General features: G+C 39.4%; 1 protein-coding gene across 5 annotated transcripts in view; it reads right to left on the bottom strand.

Annotated features, from left to right (window-relative positions):
• Positions 1-27,534, bottom strand: part of phka1a (phosphorylase kinase, alpha 1a (muscle)) — a 31,427-nt gene that overhangs the window by 1,593 nt on the left and 2,300 nt on the right. The window contains exons 3-30 of one of the 5 annotated variants that reach the window (XM_051712894.1): positions 27,488-27,534; positions 27,074-27,121; positions 26,611-26,779; positions 19,163-19,245; positions 17,751-17,831; positions 16,811-16,909; positions 16,528-16,674; positions 16,365-16,418; positions 13,531-13,653; positions 13,001-13,096; positions 12,683-12,790; positions 12,460-12,538; positions 12,204-12,338; positions 11,675-11,784; positions 11,296-11,440; positions 10,985-11,063; positions 9,108-9,268; positions 7,936-8,106; positions 7,063-7,151; positions 6,819-6,964; positions 6,543-6,696; positions 6,264-6,343; positions 6,103-6,181; positions 5,845-5,974; positions 2,556-2,657; positions 2,234-2,349; positions 2,049-2,087; positions 1,037-1,081 (exon numbers count right to left, since the gene is read on the bottom strand). The exon at positions 27,488-27,534 is cut by the window's right edge and continues 112 nt beyond it. In XM_051712894.1, coding sequence (XP_051568854.1) covers positions 1,037-1,081; positions 2,049-2,087; positions 2,234-2,349; positions 2,556-2,657; positions 5,845-5,974; positions 6,103-6,181; positions 6,264-6,343; positions 6,543-6,696; positions 6,819-6,964; positions 7,063-7,151; positions 7,936-8,106; positions 9,108-9,268; positions 10,985-11,063; positions 11,296-11,440; positions 11,675-11,784; positions 12,204-12,338; positions 12,460-12,538; positions 12,683-12,790; positions 13,001-13,096; positions 13,531-13,653; positions 16,365-16,418; positions 16,528-16,674; positions 16,811-16,909; positions 17,751-17,831; positions 19,163-19,245; positions 26,611-26,779; positions 27,074-27,121; positions 27,488-27,534 — 2,915 coding nt within the window. Of the gene's footprint in view, positions 1-1,036; positions 1,082-2,048; positions 2,088-2,233; positions 2,350-2,555; positions 2,658-5,844; positions 5,975-6,102; positions 6,182-6,263; positions 6,344-6,542; positions 6,697-6,818; positions 6,965-7,062; positions 7,152-7,935; positions 8,107-9,107; positions 9,269-10,984; positions 11,064-11,295; positions 11,441-11,674; positions 11,785-12,203; positions 12,339-12,459; positions 12,539-12,682; positions 12,791-13,000; positions 13,097-13,530; positions 13,654-16,364; positions 16,419-16,527; positions 16,675-16,787; positions 16,910-17,750; positions 17,832-19,162; positions 19,246-26,610; positions 26,780-27,073; positions 27,122-27,487 lie in introns of those variants that run through there. The other 4 variants (XM_051712904.1, XM_051712916.1, XM_051712911.1 and 1 more) reach the window with 4 other exon arrangements.

The following is a 27,534-nucleotide window of genomic DNA, read 5'->3' as shown; positions in this document are numbered from 1 at the left end:
GCTGCAAATCGGATCAACAAACTAATGAAAACTGTGAGGCAAAGTAGTAATATCTAGGACCTAATAAAGGAGTATGACTAGCCTTTGCCTTCAGAATAAGCTGTTTCATCTTGAAAGGGTTTCATTTGATATTTCATTTTTCCAAAAAAAGGCTCCAGTTATTTGAGGTATGAAAGAGATGGAAATCTACTTCACTTGTTCCTCTTCACTGATGTTTCCGCTTTGACAAATGCAATAATTTTAGATTTTTTTCACTGACCAAAACACCTGAATGTCAGGCACAGTATATTTGGTCTCCTTGAAACTGTATTAGATGTCTCATGCTACTTATAATTCACAAACCAAAGTGCAAATTGTCAGGCATTACTTAAAGGAATATTCCAGGTTCAATACAAGTTAAGCTCAATCAACAGCATTTGTGGCATAATGTTGATTACCACAAAAAATTACTTCAACTCGTTCCTCCTTTTCTTTAAAAAAAAAGCAAAAATGGAGGTTACAGTGAGGCACTTACAATGGAAGTGAATGGGCCAATTTTTGGAGGGTTTAAAGGCAGAAATGTGAAGCTTATAATTTTATAAAGCACTTACATTCATTTATCTGTATTAAATGTATTAAAAATGTATATGTATTAAAGTTGTTTAAATCATCATATTTAGTCATTTTAGGGTTTGTTGACATTACATCATCATGGCAACAAAGTTGTAAATTTGGCTGTAACCTTACACAGAAAAGGTTAGTAAGCGATTTTATCACACTAAAATCATGTTAACATGCATATTGCCTCACTGTAACCCAGATTTTTGCTTTTTTTTTTTTTAAGGAAGCGCAAGTCAAAATAAATTGTGATAATCAATATTATGCCACAAATGCTGTCAAATGATATTAACTTGCACTAAACCTGAAATATTCCTTTAAAGCAAATACATGTTGTACCAAATAATTCAGGCAACATTTGGTGTTCAGATAGCTTTGAACAAGAACCATCCCTTATTTAGAGAGCACTTCATTTAGTCCAATAACAATAGATTCTTACCCACGACTCAGTGTGTTCAATGTCGAGGGACTGACCTGAAAATGTCTAAAAAAAGAAAAAGACAGACAGCAATTGGGTTGGTCAGTTTATAAAGGTTGTACCTGAGTCATGATGAAACACCCCCTTCAACAATTATGTTCACATCACCCATGGAATTATACATTTGTCATGCACCTGCAGATTCAGTGAATCATGTAAATTCCTCCATTAATGTGAAATACAGATTCAAATTTGAGGTTCACTGTGGAATTATCTTCCAAAGTATTTAAATTATAAACCATTACCACCCAGATTGAGCAACTGATGTCCATTTGTATCAAGGTGGCTTCAAACTGGGCATGTTTGCTGTGGTCCGAATCCAAGTGTGATCGTTATTGCCACCCCCGCAGCATTGGTCTGGATTCAGACTCTTTCAGATTCTGTCGAACCACAGTGCTTTTCTGTCATTAACTTGCCTCATCACAAACGTTCACATGATGGAGAACACAACGCGGGTCGCTACATTTGTGTGTTTTTTATTAATCTGGTGTCATTATGCACACCAGAGTGAACGACACTTGCGCCATAATTCAGCAGATATGCATGTCTGGGAGAAGGTGACTATATCTAATTTTCTTTTTTGAGGAGACAGCTGGTTGCGAGCAATTTATTTGCAGCGCTGCTTATGTTCCCCTGCCACTCATGGTGCATGTGTGTGTTTTTGTGCAACTGATGATGTTGTCATGCTTAAATTACTTTCTGAACAAGTGCAGACCCGAGTACAGGTTGCTTTTTCACTCATGTAAACTGTGCCACAGTTCCACTGCAACTGAGCTCAGATCACCTCCTGCAGGTAATTTCCGGTTCGATACCACGGTCCGCAAAATTGCTTTTATTTCCAATATTACCAATTTTTCATGTGAACCGTGCTGTTTCAGACTAAACTGCCAGTGTGAAAGCCCCCTTAGATTTTTGTTCCTTAACCTATCTACAGATTACACAAGACTGAGTCAGAGCTCATTTGACACATCACCTTACTTTGGGTTGACCATGATAACCTGAGCTCCTCCAGCTGAAAACATGTAAATACCATTAAACACATAAAAGCACAGCATATATACTGTAGCAGTTTTTTGTGTTTACACAATTTTAGTTTCTCTCTTAAAATATAAAAGCACGTGTTGTGTTTATGTAATATCTGGATGTGTAGTCACCTACCATCTTCATGTCACTCTTTAGTTTGCTGATGCCTGCCCGCTCGCTCTTAGTGGCACCAACATTACCGACCTCATGGATGGAAATGACAGGACTGGCACCTGTTTCATCTGAACGAACTGAACAGCCAACATGTACACACATCCAGACAACCAAACACAGCACAAATTTAGTGTTGCATGGCATGACCTTGTGCAAGCATAAAATATACATTAATTTTCAATGTATTAACTAATCAACACTGCAGAGACTTTGGCTCAAATATGTTGCTTGTTGGCATGTGGTTAGTAGAACAGGATGAAGTAATTCTCATGCAGTCACTTACCACTTCTCTGAACACCAAACTCTTTGCCACTCAGAATGTGATGGAGAAGATTCTTCAACTCAGAGGGACTCAGTTTCATCAGACTCTCCGTGGCCTCCTCGCCTTTAACACACAGAGGTGATGAACTGATGGCTAAAATCAACCATTACATCCTAAACCCTCCTAAACTCCCACTCAAACCTAACAACCTATATATACAATACTGTGCAAAAGTCGTAGGTACATAAGATGTTTTACAAAAGCATTTGTCTTAAGATGGTTATTTATATCTTCAGTTTTAGTGTGTCAAGAAAGGGATAATTCACGGCTAGGTGTGCGTTAAACGATTTTAAATGCACGACGGAGGCCAGGAACCACCTGACGCAAAGCGAGAAGTGTATTTAAAATCATTTAAAGCACACCTAGCTGTGGATTGTCCCGCTTTAAACATGGTCACTTGCCAGAATTGATTAGTTACAGCTGTCATCAATTTTTTGCAGTGCAAATTTTGACAGGAAGAACAAAAAAATAACGGTTAATTTTATCTAAGGGTCATGAGATCTACAGCTCTGCCTATTCAGACACAGAGAAAAAGTAGTGTGACCACACACTTGGTAAAAACTGTTAATTTAAATGCACATTCCAGAAATAATAAAAATATTTCCAAAGAAAGTAGAGGGGTTGGCACTCCAGAGAAAATGTATAATTTATTTTTTATTCATTGTCATTTTCACATAAATGTGGAAAAACCGACGTTATAAATATGGCATTGACAGTAAAAGTAGCACTTACTGTATGATAAGGGGAAAACCATACAAAACACTCTGGAACCTGCAGATTTTGACTTCCGAGACATCGGTATGGTACGGTATGGCCATCAAGTAGAGTTGGGGTACTCGAGTTCGGACTCGAGTCCAAGTCACGAGTCCAATATTAATGGACTTGGACTTGTCACGGACTCAGATGCATTTTTACTTAGACTTGACTCGGACTCAAGCCTTTAGGACTCGGGATTTTTTTCCGACTCCAGCTGAGTCCATGGCAATTGTGATGCAATGACAAACAAGCAAGCAAACAAATAACATAACATAGGGTGACCATACATCCTCTTTTTCTTGGACATGTCCTCTTTTTAAAAAAGCATCTGGCTGGGATTTCAAAATTGCCTCTAAATGTCTGGGATTTGGCATTGTCTTCATATTGATGTGCTCTCTACAGTTAGTACTATCATACATTCTGTGTATTTGATACTGCACGTCAGTTTTCACGCGTATATGTCCTTACATGTGATTATTCTGGCTGAGAGCGGCAGTGCGCACTCTTTCAAAGTACTTTCTCTCTCTCTCGCACTCATGCTGTATGTGTGTGCGTGAAAGAGATCGCCACACGAGCTCTGCCGCTCTCATCCAGAAATATCAATAACGCAAGTACACTTTTAAAAGTACGATCCCCAAATTAAATCACAATGTTGACTATATCAAGACAAAATAAAATATGCTAGGGATCAGGGATATTTAAACTAATATGATGGATGAAATAGACCATGATGGAAATTGTACAACACAGTCCGTCACATATTTGTAGCGCAACCTCTGTGTGTTACCTGTAAAGCTAGCACTTGCATTTCGACAGCAAAAAGTTTTCCGTTTAAATGTATGGGCATTATTAAATGTTTTAATATTACCATTTAATAAATGTATTAAACACATTAAATGTATTTAATTAATTACATGTATTTCACCCATAATTTTAGATAAAACTACACCAAATTGAATGGACAAATTGAAAATGAAGTAGAAAAAAAACTTTGATATAATAATATCTCTGGTTGTAATGACTGACGCAGCTTTCACTTTCTTTAGTCTATGTCTGAGTGGAGGGGGAAAATTAACAAATAATTGAAAAAAGTCAACAGAGCACAATAAGAAGTGTGTTGAAGGACAGTTTTGTCTTCATACACCTAAAGCATATGCTTTCATTCTGAAACCAATTTGAAATTTGTTCAGCAGGATACTAATCATAAATGGTGAATATGAAATGCAACAGAGGTGTTTTTGTTGCATTTATATTGACAAATTGTTTTTCTTAGTTGTGAAGGTTAAAATAAGCTTAAAATACTGATGTTGAGTGTTACGGTTACAATTTTAATTCAGATTCATAAATAGATTCATTCGGACTCTGACTCGACATGGACTCGGTCTTGAGTCCGACTCGGCCACATTTGGACTCGGACTCCACTCGGATTCGATTGTTTAAAGACTCAGACTCGACTAAGGTGGACTCGAACTCAACACTACCATCCAGGCTGCACGCTTCACTGAATTAAGAATGAAATCGCAATTTGTCTCTTCACAGTAACGCTTCACTGCAAAAATGTGTTCACCTTCGTTTCGTAAACAACAGCACTTCGCCTTCAGCGTTTAAGTCAGAGATGTGTTAGTGCGCGGGGGAAGGGGGGCCTCTAGTGGCTATTGACGGCACTTCAGCACATAACATACACAACACATACAGTTTAAATCGTCTTGCATCGACTTACCGGACAGTGAAGGACGCATTTAATAGGTCCTGATTTCCTTCTCTCACCCTCCGCACAAAACAAGCTGAATTCCATTATATTAGCTATGCTGATGAAAGTGGTTAGGAAATGTTTTCAATTGCTATTGCTCACTCTGCTTGCTCTGTAATGTTATGTTACTAGGGTTAAAAACAGCACATTAATATCGAACGGTGATTAAAACTGACCGGAACTACCTGTGCATTCAACGGTTTGAACAGCACGCATTCCAGCCAATCAGAATCGAGTATTTGAACAGACCATGGTATAATAGGAAATATACATTTTAGACTCTCAAACATTCCTTTTCCAAATAGAATAGAACAGAAGAACAGGAAGCCCTGCAACAGATCGCATGACCTCCACAGAGCCCCCCAATGTACATTGTATCAGTCTGGGATTACATGAAGAGACAGAAGCAATTGAGACAGCCTAAATATATAGAAGAACTGTGGTGAATTCTCCAAGAAGCTTGGAACATCCTATCTGCCAACAACCAAGAAAAACTGTGTCCAGAAGTACCTAGGAGTATTTGTGCTGTTTTGAAGCCAAAGATGGTCACACCAAATATTGATTTAGATTTTTTATGTTTACTGGACTTTGTATGATGTTAATTGATAAATGAAAACTATTTACGGCATTATTTTTGAAGACATCCTCACTATGCAACATTTCTCACAAGAGCCTAAGACTTTTGCACAGTCTATATATAATTTATACTGCTTCTAATCTTCATCCTAGCATCATCAGCAGTACCTGAGCAGTTTAGAGACTGTGCCAGTTCAGTTGCCATAACCTGAATGATGAGGCCGATCCTCAGTCGAAACATCTCACTGAACAAACTGGGCTGTGTTCTGATGATCATCGCCAGGTACACCATGATCTCCTAACACACACAAGCATACAACAAATATATTGAAAACACGAATCATCTTACCAGAATTAATTATCCAAAATATTTTCATAAGTCAGAAGTTTTATATTCAATATAATCAGAATTTAAGAGAGTGTAACCTGCGTGAGGATTGCGATAGTGATGTTGTTCTCGCTGGCCTGATCGATAAGCGCAGCCAACTGGTCTGGAGGCAAAGGCCTGCAGAGAAACAACCAGCTCACACACATGCTAACAATACAGTGCAGTGTAATCTGTGCTGGTGGTGTTCATGACAACTCACGCAGTGATGGTCTTCTCCCTGGGCTCTGGTGGTAATCCAACTGTCAAGTGCTTCTGATGGGCCAACAAATCTGAGCAAGCCTGCGAATACAACCATCATCATGACAAACAAACAAAACAGCACAATTGATAAAGGACAAACAAATATATCACATAATATAAGGTAAGTGTGCAATTCTAATGGAGAGAGCTCATGTAAAATTTCTTATATTTCAAAAGTGCAAATAGCAGTCTGAGTTGTGCAAATGTTCTTTCCAGAGGCCTATGTTTAGATCTTTACCCAGTCCAGTTCCTCCACTTTCTTGCGGAGCATACCGGAGATCATGCGGATGAGATCCCAGTAACGCAATTCTCCTGCCTTTTCATAGAGCTCCACCAGCAAACTCTTGACAGTACTGTCTTTCCCATGCACCTGGGTGTCCCACTCCATTCCCCTATGAGAAATCACAATTCATTTAATTGAATAAATGAAAACACAACACAATTAAATTCAATATAATTATTATATTATATTATTATAAATCCAAGTTATATGATAAGATGACAAGGATCTTACTTGTCTTTGAACAGGATGAAGAGGATGTCTGCCTGGTCATGAAGGCTCTGAGTGTCTTTTAGCAACTGGACCAGACCATTATAGTCAATGCCACCATCAGTGTCCCGTGGCAGGTTACACTGAGAGGCCACAGCCACCTCTGAACCCTACAAAGATTAAGATAGAAAAAAAAAAAAGCTTTCAATCACCTCTGTTTTGCATTGTTTAAAGATTGCATCCTGTGTGTGTGTGTGTATACACACACCCGACTGGTCCGTGGTCCAGGAAAGTCTTTCAGATTCAATGCAGGCTGAGGGGAGCGGAAAAGCTTATTGGGAAGATACATGTGCACATCTGAAAAAAATGGATGGAGAGCCAATAAATAAATAAATAATCCTACCGATGATAATGCACTACCAGTCACACCTAAACTGATAATTCCTTACTATGACTATTTTCCACATTTTAGAATAATAGTGAAGTCATCAACTATGAAAAACAGAAATTGAAGTATGGGAATTATGTATGTAAAACAAAGTTAAACTAATCAAAACTTACTGTTAAAATCAAACTTTTTAAACAGTACTGAAGTAGTTCCCATGTACGCTGGTCATTTATTGGCTGCTTTTCCTCCAGTATAAATGTGTGTGTGTGTGTGTGTGTGTGTGTGTGTGTGTGTGTGTGTGTGTGTGTGTGCATATATATATATATATATATATATATATATATATATATATATATACACACACACACACACACACACACACACACACACAGTATTCATATTAAATATATATTTTTCTTTGTAGGTACAATAAGGCACAATTTATATTGGTCTACAAATTAATTTCAAGAATTAAAGTATAAGCCTTTAGATCAACAGGTTTTGGTTTTTAAAATCCTGAGAAACAGTCAAGGCTGTCCAGTGTAGAAATGGACAAACACGCGGGGTTATAAACAAGCTTGCTATAAACAGGTATTTTGTGTTGCAAACACACAACACTGAGTTTTTTTGTGTTTTCATTACAACCAGCACCAGTGTTGTAATAAGGTAAATCATGTACTGTATCTCAAACTACCTTTCACCAAATGAGAGTTCAGTTTGAGCATAATAGTGGTTGATATTGGTTCAGCTCACTGTGGATTTGGAGCTCCTTGGCTTTGTTCACGAGAGACACCATCTCACGTGTCTTATTGGCTGCAGCCCTGAAGCGACTAAGTCCTCCTGCATCTGCCTCAACCTTGAGCCCCGGCTGAGGCACCGCTGTAGTTAACAACTGGTCCAGGTACTGCGCTAGGTCATCCGTATCTGAAAAAACAAAGAGTTAAGGGGTTAAACAGACATGCGATGATGTGGGAGACAGTGTGCAGTAAGGCACACTTTATTAAATATGCTTATAAAGCACAAAACTACAAATTACATAATGATTTCCAAATTTAAAGCTGAAGTATGTAATTTCGGCGACACGAGCGCCACTGAATGGAATTGCAAAAATAAACAGCTTTCTGAATACGGCCCTCATCTGCTGTTGTTCAAACCGTCAAGACAGTCTCGCCCTAAACTCACGCCATTGGTTGAGTAACGTTGTTGGGGCGGGTCTAAGCGTGTCGCTCAAAACAACCACAGGAATTTTATAGTGCCACAGAGAGAGTTTCGAAAAAATTAAACTATGCATGGCTTACTTATTGTCATCTCTGCATAATAAGCTGGGATAGAAGTACTTTAACACTGAAAAAGTTACATACTTCAGGTTTAAATGCATTCCGTAGACAATAATTCAAGCTCCATAAATCAAACGCCATTTCTAAAATGCTTTCATCCCCAGCCATCCAAATTTCTCACAGAAACATCCACATACATGAGTAAAATGTGCAACAAACCAATATAAAACAATTCAAGAATCTTTACATATGCAAATGATCCAGCATTAAAATCGTCAAGGTCATGCACATCTTGCAATGATGGTAGAGAAAAAAGGTCTGAGATGCCAGAGTTAACCAGGAAGGTCAAGGTAAAGAGTCAGAGACATAGAATTTGTTGGAGGAAAGATTAACAGAGCTGCAAAATTAGTTCATCAATTGCTCTTTATGATTAAGAGTAAAAAGATCTAAAAAAAAAATTTAAAAGCTAAAATATACCCTAGAAATAAAAATCTATATAAAATGGGCGAAACTGATAATGATTCAAAATTTAAGACCAATCTGAGCCATTCAAATCTTTACTCTGTATCTCAGATCAGTATATGACCATTTCAGATATCATCACTCGAATAAAGAAACCCTCTTTACCAGAGTATTCTGTCCTCTTACCATCATTGAAGTTCAGATCATGCACAGCACCTGCAAAGTAGCCGTCATCATCATCTTCATTCCAGCCCTTGTTACTGAAGCATGTCTTACCACTATCAAGGAAGCTCAGGTGAGCAAAACAAGAAGTTGTCAGGAACTCTGACAACTTGCCAGTCTGTATCCTAGCAAACATTGAGAGCAGGGAGTAAGAAGAGATCGCACTTTCATACGTATTGTTTGGAAGGATGACTTGACATTTAATTACAGTGGGGTTTAAAAGTTCAAAAAGTCCACATTGAATGTATGGTATTCAAAATCGAATATAAATCTGGGGCTAAAAAACCTGTAGGACTTTGAAGAATTGTAACCCTTTAAGCTTGTTAATAACTACAGTCTTGACCAACACAAAATAGTATCGTTTTAAAGCTTAGAAGCACTAATTTACATTGCATGTGGCATTATGAACAAAACTGAACAAGTGCTTTGAAATTTGCAGACAAATCAGAAGTGTTCTGTTTTGATTTATTTAAAAATTTGCACTAAACATATTGTAATCTGTAAAAAAAAAAAATCAAACTCAAATAGCCATGAGTCATATGTTGTTGGAATGCTCTCAAAGAGTAGAATACAACCAGTCTATTTGTTTTACTCACATTGTTTTACTCTTACTTTCTTTGACATAACATAAAATATCACATAGCATTACTTAGAGGCAGCGATTATCTTTAAAACGAGTCTACACACAAAGTAATTGGATGCATAGATCATTAGATAACCCACACGAAGCACAATGTGCACACAGCATCTTGCATCTTGCTATCTGACTACAAACACGTTAGCTTTCCTGGATCAGATGACGTCATCGGAAATGCTGTAACATCATGGAACGCTAAACCAATAAGACTGGGTTCAGATTGCTCCAACCAGTGGTGATAGTCCTCCATATTTGGGCAGAGAGTTAGGTGATAAATCACTAATTACATATGGCCACCAGGAGATGGCGCCAAGTACATGACACAGACTCAATGATGACTCAAATGGCACAGAATAAAACTCATTCTGTGAAATCTCATTACTAAAATCATGTTTGCATGTTATGCAAACCTTTAGTCATTGTTGTGTCTGCATGTGTAATTTGTTCTTATGTACAATTATCATGTTTTATTTGTTTGGAGACATTTTTGGACAGTAGGATAAATTATTTTGGTAATCCTATAACTTTTTATTGCTTTGTCGTATCACCACAAAAGTTTACTAAATTTAACAAAACAAAAGCTTTTCATAGCTACCTTATTTACACCCGGAGATATTTCAAGTCAAAGTCTTTTTTTTTATTTTTATTTTTTTGAATTTATCAGCTATATCGTTACATTTTTTTTAAACGTTTTCTTTAAAATTATACCACATACTTGTTTTTTTCTTGTTGTGTTATAAGCCGTTCATTTTGGGTATGCCACTGAAACAGGAAATCTTTTAAAACATCCTCAGAGCTTAAAGGGTTAAAACAAAGAAATATCGATGTTAAATTAATAAAAATGTTTACGATTTCAGACTATTTCTAGATCACTAATTAAATAAGCAAATTTGTGACATTGACATGTTATCTTCTTTGTATGAAAGTTCAGATTTCCTTGCTTCCATCAAAGCACACAAGATGCTCAGTAGAATGAATTCTCAAATTATGCTGGGATAACATGGATCATCAGGTTTTTAACTTGTGAAGTCTGTGCCAGCTCATTAAAGCAAAGTGATATTCATGTACATTTTTAACATTTCACTCAGATTGTTTTGGTATTAATATAATTTGTAATGAAAAACATTAAATAAGAAAAACTTCAAATAGACATGTTTACACAAGTGGACTCTTTGAACCCCACTGTACATCCTCATTGTCTGACCTTGCCCCTCCAAAGTACCCATCCTGTAGTTTCTTAAGAGTAGCCAGAACAGCAGGGTCCAAGCCTGTGTGGTCTTCATCTAGAGAGAAAAGGGAAAAACAATTTAACATCCCCAAAATGATGTCTCTGGAGCTTCACAAATATCTGACTTGATGGTCTCACTACAGACTCACAAAATAAACAGTAATTATTATATTCACAATCATTATCCAATAATTCATAAGACTGAAAGATGTGGAAATGGCTATGGCAAATAATAAGTAGTGATCTGAGATGAGCCTGGCTTATCAGAGGCCCCTGTTTTCACTCACTAAGCATGGTCTGGGAGATTGGAAAGCTGACGGTAGGGCGGCCTGTCATCCTCCAATGAGAGGACAGATAAGAGAGATCAGTGCGCAACATTTCCACTATCATCTTGTTGTCTAGGGCCAGATAGAACTGCTGATGATCTATGAACTGGAAGAACATTGCAAAGCCAAAGAAGTGCAGACAGATAATAGGGAAAAGAAAGGAGAAAAGGTGAAAAAAATGGAAAGCTTTTGAGATTTTTAAAAAGCTATGAACATCTTTCTGGGGCTTATGTCTGCCTCAAAAACTCTCAGATATTTCTTTAACTGCTGCTGGGTGGCAAGTAGTAGACCATGTCAGCCTAAGGCTCAAACATGCCTACTTCAGCACATTATGAAGAACCTGAGGTGTGAAGGTAAAGATGGTGTTGCGGATGATGTAGAGCTTGGAAGTTCCCAAAACGCCAATCCGACGATAAGGTCTGCCAGTCAATCCCAGCCTTTCATTACGCCCTGAGAGAAAAATAAACATGCACACCTTAATTACATAAACTAAAGTAATTCTAAGTCATTAGACACTTGCGTCTACTAAGAAAATAATACTGTTCCAACTTCCGACATAATACTGCCCTGCAAAAGCAAAACACAGTAACTACACATTTTGTCAAAATACAGATATGATTGAAATGTGTCTTTTAGACTATGAACTGTCCTGTGACAGATAAGTTGGGTTCTATGCTCAGATTCTGAAAAGAAAATACAAAATAAACACTTTCCTTTCTTTCACTTGTTTTAGTGTTGGCGTAGTTACTGCGTTTTGCCCTTGCAGGACAGTATTTGTGGAACAGAATAGCTAATACCATCATAAAAAACAATTTTTTTTTCAGCCTAATAGATTAGTAAGCATTACCCAATGGTCTAATGCTACCTACCTAGTCTAGCATAAATGTGGCTGAGAACTCGAGACGGTTGCACTCTGATAGGGTGGATGTCTGCTACTGTCTCCACGTCAATCCCATTCTTCACCAGGAGTGCCTTAATATCCTCATTCTCAGCAAGGATGGACACTAAATACAAAAACATTTCACAGGACAAGACAACTGAATTGTGACAGACAATTTCAACCATGGGAAGCAACATTTGTGTCAAGAAAAAAATACAACAAAGATTAAAAATGCCTAAAAATACCTTGAACAACAACATCAGGTTTAGGGATGGTAGAGAACCTGCGGTTTAGAGGGTCTATCTCTCCAGGAGCCAGGAAACCCTGAAATGGAAAGAGCATTTCAAAATGAGGCAAATTTGTTATACTTTCCACTACTTGGTACACAGTTTTCAAAGAAGAACTATAGCTCTGAAATAATGAGTGTCAGAGCACATGAATTAATTTTATCAACCTTTGACCTCTCACCTCTGCCAATAGGTTGCCAAGGACATAGAGTGACTGGCCCCACTTCAGAGGGCACTTTCCCATTGGGATCCTATCTACTGAATGAGGATTAACATACTCCTCATCCACCTGAAATTGAGGAAAAAAAATTCATCAAAGATAAGCAAAAACAGATCTAATATGTCAAAAGATTTAAACTACAAAAAAGGCAAATCACATCTGAATTTCATTAAAAAAAAATTTTTTTTTAAATGAATGTAGTGACATTTCACTACTGTTTAGAGAGAAAAAAAAAAACTATTTTTCAGCAGAGTAATTGGTTAGGAAGGGGAATCTGACCTTATCAGGAGGAACACTGTAAAGTTCAGGCAGCAATCGTATCCCATCTTTTTGTTTGATCATGATACCTTCAAGAGCTTCTCGATACTCCTGCACCTGATGGAACAGAGACAGGGAACTTCAGCTAAATGTAACATTAATCTTGTTGCAATAGTATTGATGCTAGGTTTTTAACTCTAGCATCTGTATTAGCTCTTGCATTGAGCCTCAGTATTGCATTATTTACTGTATACTGAATCCTTATTCTTAGCCACACATTTAGGTAATTGCCACTTAAACAACATATGCACACAAAATAGCTTGTGATAAGTCTGATGAGAAGGAATCTTAAATGAAAGTAAATGTGTAGTAGAGGAGAAGAAACAATCAGTTCAATGGCACTCAATGGTTTGTGTGCTACTAATGTTCTAGCCCTCTATGAGCTAACCCTTGTTTTTTTATTTGTGTAGGGCACAAATACCTTAGATTTTTATATTTCAATCATACTTGAGGAAGACTTGAGAAATTCTAAGCATTTGACATTCTTTTACCTGCTCGGGACTGTTGATAAAGATGCCGTCCAGAATCAGGTAGGTCCAGAAAAGTGGCCACTCGCATTCAATATTTTCAAAGAGCTTCAACTCAGCAGATTCATAGTACAGCCTGTTGGGGTCCTATTGGAAAAAAAAAGAGATTATGTATAAAAAGTATGGCCAATTCAGTGAATTACAGACATAATTAGGAAGCAGCAATTAACAGGGTTCACGCATTTAAGGGCCTTTAAGTACATATGCAACATATATTAAGTATTAATTAGACAGTCCATTAGCACATAAAACAATGGTAAAGTACCTTAATTTTCAGAACCATCAGGTTAAGTAGCACAGAGATAAGGCATTTTTGATGATATGGCCTACGACTAGTTCGAAAAAGTAGTTTTTTTTAAATAATCTCAAATATTTAATGAAAGATTTAACACCAATGATTCTTGAGGCAAAACTGTTCATAACAAGGAGATCGATCATAAGATATGAATAACTTGTGTCTGTGTGAAAAACTTGAGTATATACAAACATTTACACGAATGTAAAATGCGATAACGCCTTCCGGCTGCCTTTTTTATATATTTTTTATTTTATTTTGCACAGCCCTCTTGGGCCAAGAGACAAATAGGCCTTTTTTAATCTATAGCTGCTAAAAGTTGATTGGTCGATGGCGGCCATGTTTTTTAAGATATGCGACTGTCCTCATTGACCTTGATGGCACCTTGGACAAAGACACTACATAAAACATTTCAAGTCAATCAGACCAACGGTTCCATAGAGCTAATTTTAAATTTGTTATTGTTATAGCACCACCAAGAGGTAGGGGTCTGCAATTTTTTTTCATGTGTCCTCAGATTGACCTCCTACATAAGTGAGATATTGTCACCAAATTTGGGACATTCTGTTCAAGAGTTTCAACCATTTAAGTAAAAGTGGCCACATGTTTGTCTTGAGCCAAGGATTCCAATGATATAAGGCACTTGAGTCTGTGACAGATGGTGTAAGAGTTAAGGCCTCGCACACCAAACTAAAATTTTCGGCGGAATTTCTCAACGTGATCAACATTTTGAATCAAAACAATGGATTCCTAACGAGCTATTCTCACCTGAAGTGAACATTCACAGCGAATCATGTGGCAAAAAAGCGAAGCTTTTTTTTTTTTTTTTTTTTTTTTTTTTTTTTTTTTTACAGTGGGTGTGTACATTTTTTTTTCTTCGCCAGGCGAAGGAAAGCCATAACCAATAATATATAAGCTTTAGATCACATGTCAGAAGCCGCTGCAGTTACCAAAACCAGCACAACTGATGGCGCTAAAACACAGAAAGCTGTTTTGACCACCAACATTAAACGCTGAAGTAACTCGAGGAAGAAATCCTGAACTAGCAGTGAGAATGTAGTTCATTTGCATCAGATGCCTTTTATCATATGGGTTCTCTTAACATGTAAATTATATTGCTGCATCACTGCCTTGAATCCCCTTTAAAAATGATCTTATGTGGATTGTCATCATAATGTATTCCATATTGCTGCATTGTTTGGCCTTTGCATTTAATCTTACTATAAGAGTAATAATATAAGAGTTCTCTTATATTTCTAATATAATATATATTGTGGCATCTTTGCCTTTGCATCACTTTTTTAATAAACAACATTATGGATCTTAAGTGTTTTCTTTGCCAAATATGAATGATAATAATACTATTGCTGTGCACTCTGTGTGCCTTTAAATACCAAAAACAAAATAGTTATTGCTGTGCTATTTTTAATAGACTTTAACAGCCTAGTCTGTGGTTAGCAGTATTAAAGTATCTAAACTGCGTTTTATTGCTTGCACTCTTGAAGCATTTAAATTTCATCACGTTTAATTAGTAACATGCAGGGTTTTGAGCAAATATAACACAAGTAGATGTACATGGCAATAAGATACAGTCAAACATTTGTTTTAAACATTAGTCATTATGAATGTGGATGACGCAGTGATTTTAAATAAATGCACTTAACACAAGTATGCGTGACAGTGGCACATAATTAATAATGTTCCAAATGATAAACTGTTTTGACCTTTAATATTATTTTTTACACTCTATTCTTTCTAATGACCCCTTACACTGTGTATACATGATAATACTGTCAGTCAACTTGTCGAGCAGGTGAACTGAAGTTTGTGAAGTGTCTCGATAGTTTTCTTTCTCGTTGATCAAATAAACAACACACTTGTCATCACTGATGCAACTTGTAGAGAAATCAGTTTTATTTTTTTCGATCTGCACTCTACAGAATAGTTTGCTTTTCTTGTTTGTTTTGCAAACTTGTCAAGTGGTTATTTCTTCTCACCCGGTGATGGGCAGAGAGTGGACCAGCTCAAAGGTGTGTTGAGCCATCTAGCGTACTAGGGTAAAATTGCTTGTTGATTAGCGCCACCTTGTGCAAAGGCCTTAATCGCACAAAATGTGTTTGCCTTTGTTATAGCGCCCCCCATAGGCCAATCAGGGCAAGTCCATGCGCCGGGGTATTGAGCAATAGTACTACTTTCCGACCAAGTTTTATGTCTTTAGGCCTTACGGATTGGTCTCCACGTTCAGTTTTAGCGGAGAACAACAACACAAGTGAAACCTTACAATTTCAATAGAGTTTCAGCACTTTGCGCTTGAACCCCTAAATACTGTATATAACAGACACATAGCCACATATTTGAAGTCTTACGATAATTTTTCATATGAACAATAATATATTTTTCTAGTATAATAAGCGACCTGAATGTAATTGAAGCATTGTATAGTCTGACAATTGTCCACTACAACTGATGCCATACTTCATATATGTGCATTGGATGTACTGACCTCTTTAGGAGTTTTGTGGCCATCTCTTAGGAAACGACAACAGCCATATCTTCCCTATAAATAACAAACAAGAAAAGGAAACACAAGCAGAAACACTAATGTGTGGGACAGACCAACAGGATTGATGTTTAAAAAACTTCTAGTGTTGCAGATAAGTTCTGACCTGGAGTTTAGAGATGATTTCCTCCTTAGTAATGTTTACTAACTCCATGTCTTCCACAGCAAAAGCTGGATATGAAATGATGGACAGGAGCCCAGCATCCACTTCTTTAGATGTTGAGGCTCTAGGCAACATGGAACTCAGAACAGACTGAAAAGAAAATGCAGAGAATAACAAATTGTGGTAGAGACATGGCAAGGTTTGGTACATATAATTGAATTGTTTTTTTGTTTTTCAAATAAAAAGCATAGGACTTTTCATACCATTAGTACTTCTTTGGCTTTACCTGACAGTGCTGGATGTCATCTGCCAAGGCATGAACCACAGAACCCGGCCCCCCTTTGGCCCCAAATAAATTCAGTTCATCTAGGGCTTCAAGTGCTGCCTGCAGTTACAAAGAGTCTATTCAGGGGCAATTATTGTGTTCTAGTAAGAATCTTCTTTTTTTTTATTCACAATAAAGACGATATTCATTGTGTGCAGTGTGCACCTAAATCCTGGCCAAAGACTACAAATAAGGCACAGTCTACTCAGCCTGAGATCACTTTCTCTCTTATGTTTAGTGCAAAGCAGGAGTATAACAACCTGAACACAAACTTTTAACTCTTATAATGTGCCCCTCTCCCCTTACACACACACTTTTCAGATTCCTAAACCAAATAATGGTAATTCAGGGTTGCAGGAATTAAATTTTCATTTCCCATTTTTCAAATTCAATTGTTAGACTAATAAGGATTTGATCACCATTGTCAGTAAACTGCAGTCAAGTCTTTGTCACTGAATTAAAATTAGGTTAAAGGCCAATTTTATATCCATAGACTGGGACTCAGTCTTCTGTGACAGGGAAAGAACATCCAGCACATTCCTCTGTAAGCTAAATGTCACAAGAGGAACAAATAGAATTGACATATGTTGGCAGGGAAAATGGGTAAGGAGCATTGATACCAGTGAGACCATACTGAGGTTACATTAGGTCATGTGTATCAGAGAGCTTCATATGGGGTTTTCATGAGTGCAAGGCGTGAATCCCGTCATGGTAGTCTGAGAATTCTCAGCTGCTCAGAGCAGGGGATTGATGCAGTATGTGTAAGTGACTGAGTGTGAGCGAGAGAAAGAGAGAGAGAGAGAGAGAGAGAGAGAGAGAGAAAGAAAGAGACTGACATACTGTACATAAGGATATTTGATTTGTTATACTTCCATTTTTTCCCTTGATTTGGCAGACTCACTTTAGCCATGCCGATGGAGCTGGCATTGAGCTCAGGGATCCCCTGATTGGTTTTGTCTCCTCTCTCCCACATCCCATAATCCTGAACAATCAGGGAAAAAACATCAGGTACCGATATACACTCACCGACCACTTTATTAGGTACACCTGTACACCTACTTATTCATATGATTATTTAATCATCCAATTGTTTGGCAGCAGATACGGGTCAAGAGCTTCAGTTAATGTTCACATCAACCATCAGAATGGGGGGAAAATATGATCTCAGTGATTTGGAGCGTGGCATGATTGTTGGTGCCAGACCAGCTGGTTTGAGTATTTCTGTAACTGCTGATCTCCTGGGATTTTCACACACAACAGTCTCTAGAGTTTACTCAGAATGTTGCCAAAAAACATCCAGTGAGTGGCAGATCTGTGGACGGAAACACCTCGTTGAAGAGAGGTCAACAGAGAATGGGCTACGACAGCAGAAGACCACGGCGGGTTTTACTTCTATTAGCCAAGAACAGAAAGGCTGCAGTGGCCACAGGCTCAACAAAACTGGACAGTAAAAGACTGGAAAAACATAGCCTGGTCTGATGAATCTCGATTTCTGCTGAGGTACACAGATGGTAGGCCCACTGCAGCCTCAGCTTTCTGTCCTTGGCTGACAGAAGTGGAACCCAATGGGGTCTTCAGCTGTTCGCTTCAAGGTTCGATGTGTTGTGCATTCTGAGATGCTATTCTGCTCACTACAATTGTGAAAAGTGGTTATCCGAGTTACCGTAGCTTTTCTGTCAGCTCGAAGCAGTCTGGCCATTCTCCGTTCACCTCTCTTAACCCTAGCCCGTCTGGCACTAACAATCATGCCACTTTCGAAATCAGTGAGATCACATTTTTTCCCAATTCTGATGGTTGATGTGAATATTAACTGAAGCTCCTTACCCGTATCTGCATGATTTTGTGCATTGCACTGTTGCCACACGACTGGCTGATTAGATAATCGCATGAATAAGTAGGTGTACAGGTGTACCTAATAAAGTGGTTGGTAAGTTTAAAACGTATAGTATATAGTTAAACCAAAAATTAAAATTCTTTCATCATTTACTTACTCTCATGTTGTTCAAAATCTGTATAACTTACTTTCTTCTGTGGAACACCGAAGGACATGTTAGGGGAATGTTAGTCTCAGTCACCATTCACATACATTACATCCTTTTTCCATACAATGAAAGTGAAGGTGATTGATGCATTCCTATTTGATCTCCTTTTGTGTTCCACACAAGAAAGCAAGTCGAGTTAGGAGGTTCAAATAATATGAGAGTGATGATCGAATCTTTATTTTGAGGCGAACTATCCCTTTAATAACAGACAGACTAAAATGAACTTGCATTGTGTTTTGAGAGGAAAATTTGTATATAGTGTAAAACTTACAGCCACTTTGTACGCAGCTTCAATGTAAAACATCAGATTTTGGACCACATCCACCTCATCCTGAGTGTACACAATGTGCAGCCCTAAAAGGACAAAACACTTACTATGCTAGGCTACAGTAAACAAGCTCAGATTCTAAACAGCTATACACTGTGGCCAATCAGAATCCAAGATCTCTCCTGGGAATCAAATTTCAGCCACCTCCATACATAAGTTTTCGTTTGAAAACAAATTGATTTTGCCAAGTTTATGCCTCTTATCCACATTGGAACATTTTCCTTCACTGAAATGGAGACTTAAAAAAAAAAAAAAAAACTCCATAGACCTGCATACTAGAGATGCCTGGATCGGTATCGTTTCCGATACTGACAGATTTTACCCGATCTGGTATCGGCCCAACGAGTCTGTTCCAAATAGTCATGGTCGTTACTGTCAAGCTCCAAACATGACACAAAAGAATCATGAAAGCAACATTAAAGTAGTCCATATGACTCAAGCATTTTATATAAAGTCTCTTAAACACATCGGACAGCTTTGTGAAGTGCAAAAGGCTGTGTTAAATAAATAAAAATATAATGTAGTCTGTATGTGCTATGCCCTTCACTGAATTAGCGCTGCTCTGCTGTCAGAAAAACTCCATCTCAGATGTAGATGCTCAATACATTGGTTCGCTTATAAAATGCATTGAGACTGGAAATGGATGAGCAATTCACCATATTTTGAATGAGCAAAATAAACTACTGTAGGCTAGCTCACACACAAACACTCAATTTTCCTTGATTGTTCCGACAAAGTAAAAGGATGAGGGTTTCAAAGTTAAAGTCGCCATGAAATGGAAATTGTATTGTGACATAAATCTTCTGTATTGTGACATACTGTATTTCCAAGTGAAATGGCTTATTGAACAAGAAAAAAAAAAATGTAGGGCAGGGACTTTTTATCAGTTGTTGATTGGACTGTGAGAAGTGGGCATTGCATACCAGAATGGAGGCAGACCTAAATGCAGGTTTGCAGTCAACACACAGACACACCCAATCCACTGTGCCTCACTGACTTGAGAACCAAACGAGGATCTAACTGAAAACATTCATCCATAACCAGCCCACAAACGCACACAGCACATGGTGGTCTTTGCTTATGACAAGGCTGGAGCCGTTGTGCAAGTCCAATGCAGATGAATGAGATGAATTTAAGTCGGATGCCACCAGACTAAGCACCTTACTGATGGTGAACAGTGAATAAATTTAGGTCCCAGCTTACATGAGAGCAGCCTAAGCAGCAGGTCTTGAGAAGATAACCAGACCTTCTGACCATACACATAAACCGGGGGCTTAGAACGAAGATGGTCCATCGAAGCTTTGTTCCGATCGGCAGTCAGCAGAAGGGCTTCTCTGGCGATCCTCCAGGTGCGATGGCATCTCTGAAGGCGTGTGCGGACGGAAAAATAGCATCAGGTTCTTGGGAGGGGAACATAGGAGGCTGGTAGCCTAAACAGCACGGGAAGTGTGACATACCCGTAGACGACACCGGCAAGGAATTGTGTGCATACTTGACCTAGGTAAGTTTGGAACACCAAGTTGACGGTTCCCGGGAGGCCACACAGCGCAGAACCCTCTCTAAATCTTGGTTCGCTCACTCGGCCTGCCCATTGGTCTGGGGATGAAATCCAGAGGACAAGCTTACAGTCGCACCCAGTTATCGACAGAATTCTGTCCAAAACTTAGAGACAAACTGGGGTCCCCTGTCAGAAACCACATCCGTTGGGAGGCCATGAATGCAAAAGATGTGATCAATGACAGTATCCGCTGTCTCCCCCGCTGAAGGTAATTTGGGAAGGGGAATAAAATGGGCTGCCTTTGAGAACCAGTCCACCATAATCAAAATGACTGTATTGCCATTGGACGGGGGTAAACCGGTAACAAAATCCAAGGCAATGTGAGACCAGGATCTCGAAGGGACCGGCAGCGGCCAAAGGAGCCCTGCGGGGGAGCCGACTGGAAGTCTTACTACAAACACACACTGAACAGACCGCAACAAACTGCCGAACATCCTGCGCTAGTGTGGGCCACCAGAACTGCTGCTTAACTAACACCTGAGTGCGAGAAGCCCCTGGGTGACAGGTGAGATTAGATGAATGACCCCACTGGAGGATGTTGGTCCAGGCCGATTCAGTAACAAATAACAGATTCGCTGGACATTCCGTGGGAATAGGAACATTATGCAAATGCTGAACGACTTTAGATTAAACTTAACCAAGACACTGCTGCTACCACCACATTAGGTGGAAGAACGGTATCTGGAGAAATCGAGGTGCTCTTGGTTTCAAAAGAGTGGGACAACGCATCAGGCTTGCCATTCTTAGAACCGGGGCAATATGAGATGGAAAAATCGAATCTGCCAAAAAAAAAAAAAAAAAAAAGTGTCCAACGTGCCTGTCAAGAATTTAGGCATTTCGCAGTTCTTGTGATCGGTCCAACCAAAAAAAAAGAGACCCCCGACCCTTCCAACCAGTGACACCACTCACCCAAGGCCAACCTGACAACCAGCAATTCTCTGTTGTCAGTGTCATAATTACGTTCCACTGGAGTTAAGCGGTGAGAAAAGAATGCTCAAGGATGTAGCCTCTCATCCGACAGAGACTTCTGGGACAAAATAGCCCCAACAACAACCTCTAATGTGTCAACCTCCACCACAAACTGGAGAGATGGATCAGGGTTAATAAGAATGGGAGCTGAAACAAAGCAGCTTTTAAGTCTTTGAAATGCAGCCTGAGCCTGTGCAGACCAAACGAAATGCATTTTGGTGGAGGTTAAACTTGTCAGAGGTGCAGCGACTTGACTGAAGTTCTGAATGAACTGGTGGTAGAAATTGGCAAACCCCAGAAACTGCTGGACTGCCTTGTGAGAATCTGGAGTTGGCCAATCGACAACTTTAACCTTGGTGGGGTCAAGTTGGAGTCAGGCGAGAGGATGAACCCCAGGAACAAAACCGACTGTGCATGAAACTCACACTTCTCTGCCTTGACGAACAAACGATTCTCCAGCAGTCACCGAAACATTCGCCTGACATGCTGGATATAGTCATTGAGATCACGATAAAAAAAAAAAAAAAATTTCATCAAGATAAACAAAAACGAATTGATTGACCACGTCCCGGCGCATGTCATTGACGAGTGCTTGGAAGACGGCCGGGGCGTTGGAAAGGCCGAAAGGCATAACGAGATATTTGAAGTGCCCAGTGGGCGTGTTAAAGGTCATCTTCCATTCGTCCCTCTCTCTTATCCGGACCAAGTGGTAAGCATTGCGTAAGTCTAACTTTGTGAAGACGGTGGCCTCCTGCAAGAGTTTGAAGGCTGACGACATCAACGGTAAAGGATAACGTTTCTTCACTGTTATGTCGTTCAGCCCCCGATAATCTATGCAGGTTCGTAAGGAGCCATCCTTCTTACCAACGAAGAAGTACCCCACCCTGGCCGGGGAGGAAGAGGGACAAATTACACCTGCTGCCAGAAAATCACTGGTGTAATTCTCTATGGCCTCCTTCTCCGGAGAAGAGAGTGAATTGAGATGACCTTGAGGCGGAGAAGTGCCAGGCAGCAGATCAATTGCACAGTTGTACGGACGGTGCGGAGGTAGAGAATCAGCTGGGACTTGCTGAACACTGCCCTCAGATCGTAGTAGACCTTGGGTACCCCAGTAAGATCTTCCAGCTCCTCCTGAGAAACAGATAAGATGAATCTGGGAAGAGAGCAGACAAGACATTGAGACAAGCAAAAAGAGCTCCAAGAGAACACAGAATTATCAGTCCAGTTTAAATGAGGGTTGTGAGTTACCAGCCACAGATGCCCAAGACCACTGGAGCTGAGGGTGACCAGATGACCAAAAAGTATATTTCTTCAACATGATTCCCAGAGATAGTAAGGGTGAGGGGTGCCGTTACGTGTGTAACCTTGGTGAGTGGTGTGCCGCAGAGAGTTCTGGCAGAGATGGGGTCCTTGAGTGGTGATAGTGGAATAGACCATTTAGGGACCAGTTCAGAGTCCAGAAAATTATCCTCAGCTCCAGAATTGATGGGAGCGAAGATGTAGTGGACAGATTCCTCAAACTGCAACCTGGCCAGGAGGAGCGTCTTGCTTCCGGAGGGTTTGTGCAGAGGGGTAACGCTCACCAGTAACACCTTGACTACTGGTGATCTGGGTCTTTTACCGGAAAGCAGCAGTGTGAGCCGGGTGTCCGCAGTACAAACACAAACCATTGACTAAACATCTGTAACGTTCCTTGGAGAATAGCCGAGCTATCCCAACCTGCATGGGTTCCTCCTCCGACATAGGTTCTGATTGACTGGCCGGTGATGGAAAACAGGCAGACGAGACAGGAACCTCCCAAGATGGAACGGCTCTGTGATATCTTCGACGAACAGCGAGGTGATTATCCACCCTGATGGCCGAATCAACTAGATCAGAGGCGTTTAGGGAGGTCCAGGAAATAAATCTCGTCTTTAACCCAGTTGGAAAGCCCATTCAGGAACCAGTCCCATTGTGCCTGCTTGTTCCATCCGCATGATGCAGCGAGAGTGCGAAATTCAAGAGAGTAGTCTGACATTGACCTGTCGCCTTGACAAATTTCCAAAAGCACTCTCGCTGCCTCCGTGCCAATGGAAGCACGGTTGAACACCTTGCACACTTCATCTGAGAAGATGGAGATGTGTGATCACATAAGCTACCTTGGCATTTTCAGTGGGAAAAAGATGATGGAGTGGAGATTTATAGTAAAAAAAGATTTAAATATTGATCTGTCTCTCACCCAAAGTGACTGCGTCGCTTCTGAAGACATATATTAAACCCCTGGATTTGTATGGATTACTTTTATGCTGATTTAGTGCGCTTTTTGGAACTTCAAAGTTTTGTTCACCTGCATTGAAATGACCTACAGAGATGAAACATTCTTTTTAAAATCTTTGTTTGTGTTCAGTAGAAGAAAGAAAGTCTTACACATCTGGGATGGAATTAAAGTGAGTAAATGATGAGAGAATTTTCATTTTTGGGTGAACTATCCCTTTAAGAAAGTACGACTGAAATACATTACTATTGTATAATAAAAATCTAATATTTCATTATAATTATAAAAATAATGATGATGATTACAATAATATTTAAGTTGACTGGGTTTCAAAAATCATCCAATTACAACTAAGGTGAATGAAAAAGAGGTCTGAATCAAGATAAAAGTTTGGGGGCGGTGGGGGAGTATAAAGAGAACTGGCTTCTTTTCTACTGAAGACTTTTAATTGCTATTTTGTTACTACATAATCTAATAGAGTAGTTAAAGGGGTCATGACATGAGGAATAAAATTTTCATTGATCTTTTGACATAAGAGGTCATTATACTATAAAAACATAGTGTAAGTTTCAGAACTGAAAACTTCCTTCTTAATAGAAAAAAATCATTTATTTAAAGTATGCTACAAAAACGGCTCATTTGGACCAAATACATTTACATATGACTGCCTCTTCAGCAAGACATCAACACCTATTTTTCGTCTGTCACACAGATGAAGAGGAGAGAGATGGGCCTGTCATGGGAGATTAATCCAAAGGAGATTTACACAGGACACCTTCATGTGCCTGTCTGGATTTAAATGTTTTTCTACATAATATGTTGTGCACGGCTTTGACCATTATCATGCCTCTCGCGCTGCTTTTAAAAGACGCAATGTCAAGTTATAAGCAACTCTAAAAAGGACACCCCCATTCTTTTTCATCTTGCTGTTTGCTGTCTTGTAGGTGTCCTGGACCGTTTTGGCACCTATCTGTGCATTTCCACACAACACCGGCGATGTGCGGCGCGTTTTAAGAGCGGTACAAGGGCAACTTTTAAAAAAGCGTTTCATTAAGCTGCCACTTTCCACGTCGACTGTATGTGTTTTCAGCTCATATCAGCGTGGATTGCTTGTGAACTAGTCACAATATGATTCAAGCTTTGCAAAGGAATTTTTGAAAGATGGGGCAGTTCAAATTTGACTATTGGACGAAAAACCGTAACCAAATCCATTTGTGAATGTTTAAAATGTTGTGACTTTTTATGCTGTGCTTGAGTGAATAGTTTGATAAATTCAGATTAAATGTGTTGGGAGTACGTTATGTTTTAACCCTGAATTGTACGTGGTTTTATAATGTTGTGTGGAGTTAGTATTTTATTTGGATTGAGTTTCAAATATGCCTGTATTGGAAGGGCTGCATGATGTTAACCAATTACAACAGTGAAGTTACACTGAAGTCTTAAAGGTCCAGACAGCATAAAACCGAGCATTTCAAACAGAGGGCCAGAGACAGGGTGGAAAATTATTATACATGACTAAATTATGACTGTTTTGGTGCAAAAAAAAACCTTTACTAACATTATAAGTGGACCTCAGGGAGGATAATAAAATTTAAAATAAAATAAAAAAATAAAGAGTATGTCATGACCCCTTTAATAAAGGTTTTCTTAAAAGGCTACACATTTTTTATGTACTGGTAATCTTATTTGTTTTTACGTAATCGTTTTTTATTTTCTCTATTTTATAATATAATGATGTGTAGTTAGAGGTTTGTGGTTTTTTCCATATAAAAGAGTACCCCCAATTAGCTCCACACAATGAGATATAGATATTCTAAACTGATTAAGAAAACAACTAAACTGGCATTTATAATCAAATATCTGCGAGTACTGAGAGTAAGGTATTGGAAACAGGACGGGAGAGAAAAAATGCTATTGTTGAATCCCTACTGCATCCTTTGGAAAACAGTTACGCTAAGAAATGGAAAATTGAGTTTTCAACCCAAAAACATATTAGTTGTATGGATGTTTCTTTAGTCTAGCTGGACATATGCTAAAGCCTTATCTGTAAAACAGAACCTCCTGTTACAAGGAAAAAGTACAGTGAGGACTGGCTGACTTTTTTTTTTTTTTTTGGATTTTCTCCCCTTTTTCTCCCAATTTGGAATGCCCAATTCCCAATGTGCTTTTAAGTCCTCATGGTTGTGTACTGATTCGCCTCAATCTGGGTGGTGGAGGACAAATCCCAGCTGCCTCCGCGTCTGAGACCGTCAACCCGCGCATCTTATCACGTGGCTTGTTGAGCGTGTTGCCACAGAGACATAGCATGTGTGGAGGCTTCACGCCATCCACCGCTGCATCCACGCTCAACTCACCACTCGCCCCAGCGAGAACAAACCACATTACAGCGATCACGAGGAGGTTGCCCCATGTGACTCTACCCTCCCTAGCAACTGGGCAAATTTGGTTGCTTAGGAGACCTGGCTGGAGTCACTCAGCACACCCTGGGATTCGAACTAGCAAACTCCACAGGTGGTTGCCAGCGTCTTTACCACTGAGCTACCCAGGTATGACTCTCTTTTAAGAGTCTCAAGTATCTTTCAGGCCAGCTCTGAAAAACATCTGATGTACCTGAGGCAGTCATCTGAGCCAGGAAGAGCATGTAGAGGGAGGTAGCATCAAGCTGGAGATGCCCCCATTCCAGGTCACCCACCACAGTACCGCAGGTTTGAATGTTGTACTTGGCATGGAGGCTATCCACTGTGCTCTTACTATACTTGAACTTCTCCACTTTGTCCAGCTGTGGCAATAAAATGTGAGAGACAGGCAAGAGAGCACTTCAGATAATACATGCTGCGTGGTAATTTGTTCTGCGCACTTGCACAAAGTGAGTTCTTGTGAGACAGAGTGTGAAAGACTGCGTATGTGTATGTGCATTGTTTATACAGTGTATCAGTTTGCATGCAAGCCTATTGGCTTCGGAAACAGAAAGGGGACATGTAATAAGTCATATTCTGTTATGTAATGCCAGGTCTGGCTGTTGTATACTACCGTAGCTTTTATACAGGTGGTGGGTGAGGATAAATGGCCATACCTGCCGCATAATGCACTGAAGCAGTCCCCTCATTAGCTTAACTACACTCTGAAAGAGAAAAGGAAAAAGAGATCAGGACACACAGTCTCCCTCCAAAAACAACACTTGGAACACTAGCTCAACTCTGACCTTTTCAGTTCCTCATTTAACAGCACAGGAAAGAGTAACATGACACTCATGAGCCTGACACATACAAACACAGGGCCCGAAATGATGCCTGACATTTTTCTAAGAGACACGCACTATAATGTGAATATATTTTGATGTGGCTTCTAATTTAAGATCATTTTAAATAACTTGCTCCCACAGGCCATGTCTGTAATCCAGTTGATCATGCGGAGTCTGTGTGTGGACTTGCTAAATGTGTATGGGGTTGCAAATGTCCAAACGGATGTATCCCATCCTAGACTCTACCTGCTCAAGCTCATAAGCTTTAGCCTTGTCTTCATCCCGGTCTGCAT

Source organism: Myxocyprinus asiaticus, chromosome 2, assembly GCF_019703515.2.
Source record: "Myxocyprinus asiaticus isolate MX2 ecotype Aquarium Trade chromosome 2, UBuf_Myxa_2, whole genome shotgun sequence".
Classification (NCBI taxonomy): Eukaryota; Metazoa; Chordata; class Actinopteri; order Cypriniformes; family Catostomidae; genus Myxocyprinus; species Myxocyprinus asiaticus.
Note: the sequence above shows the minus strand (reverse complement) of the source record. Positions and strands in the feature narration are given on the sequence as shown.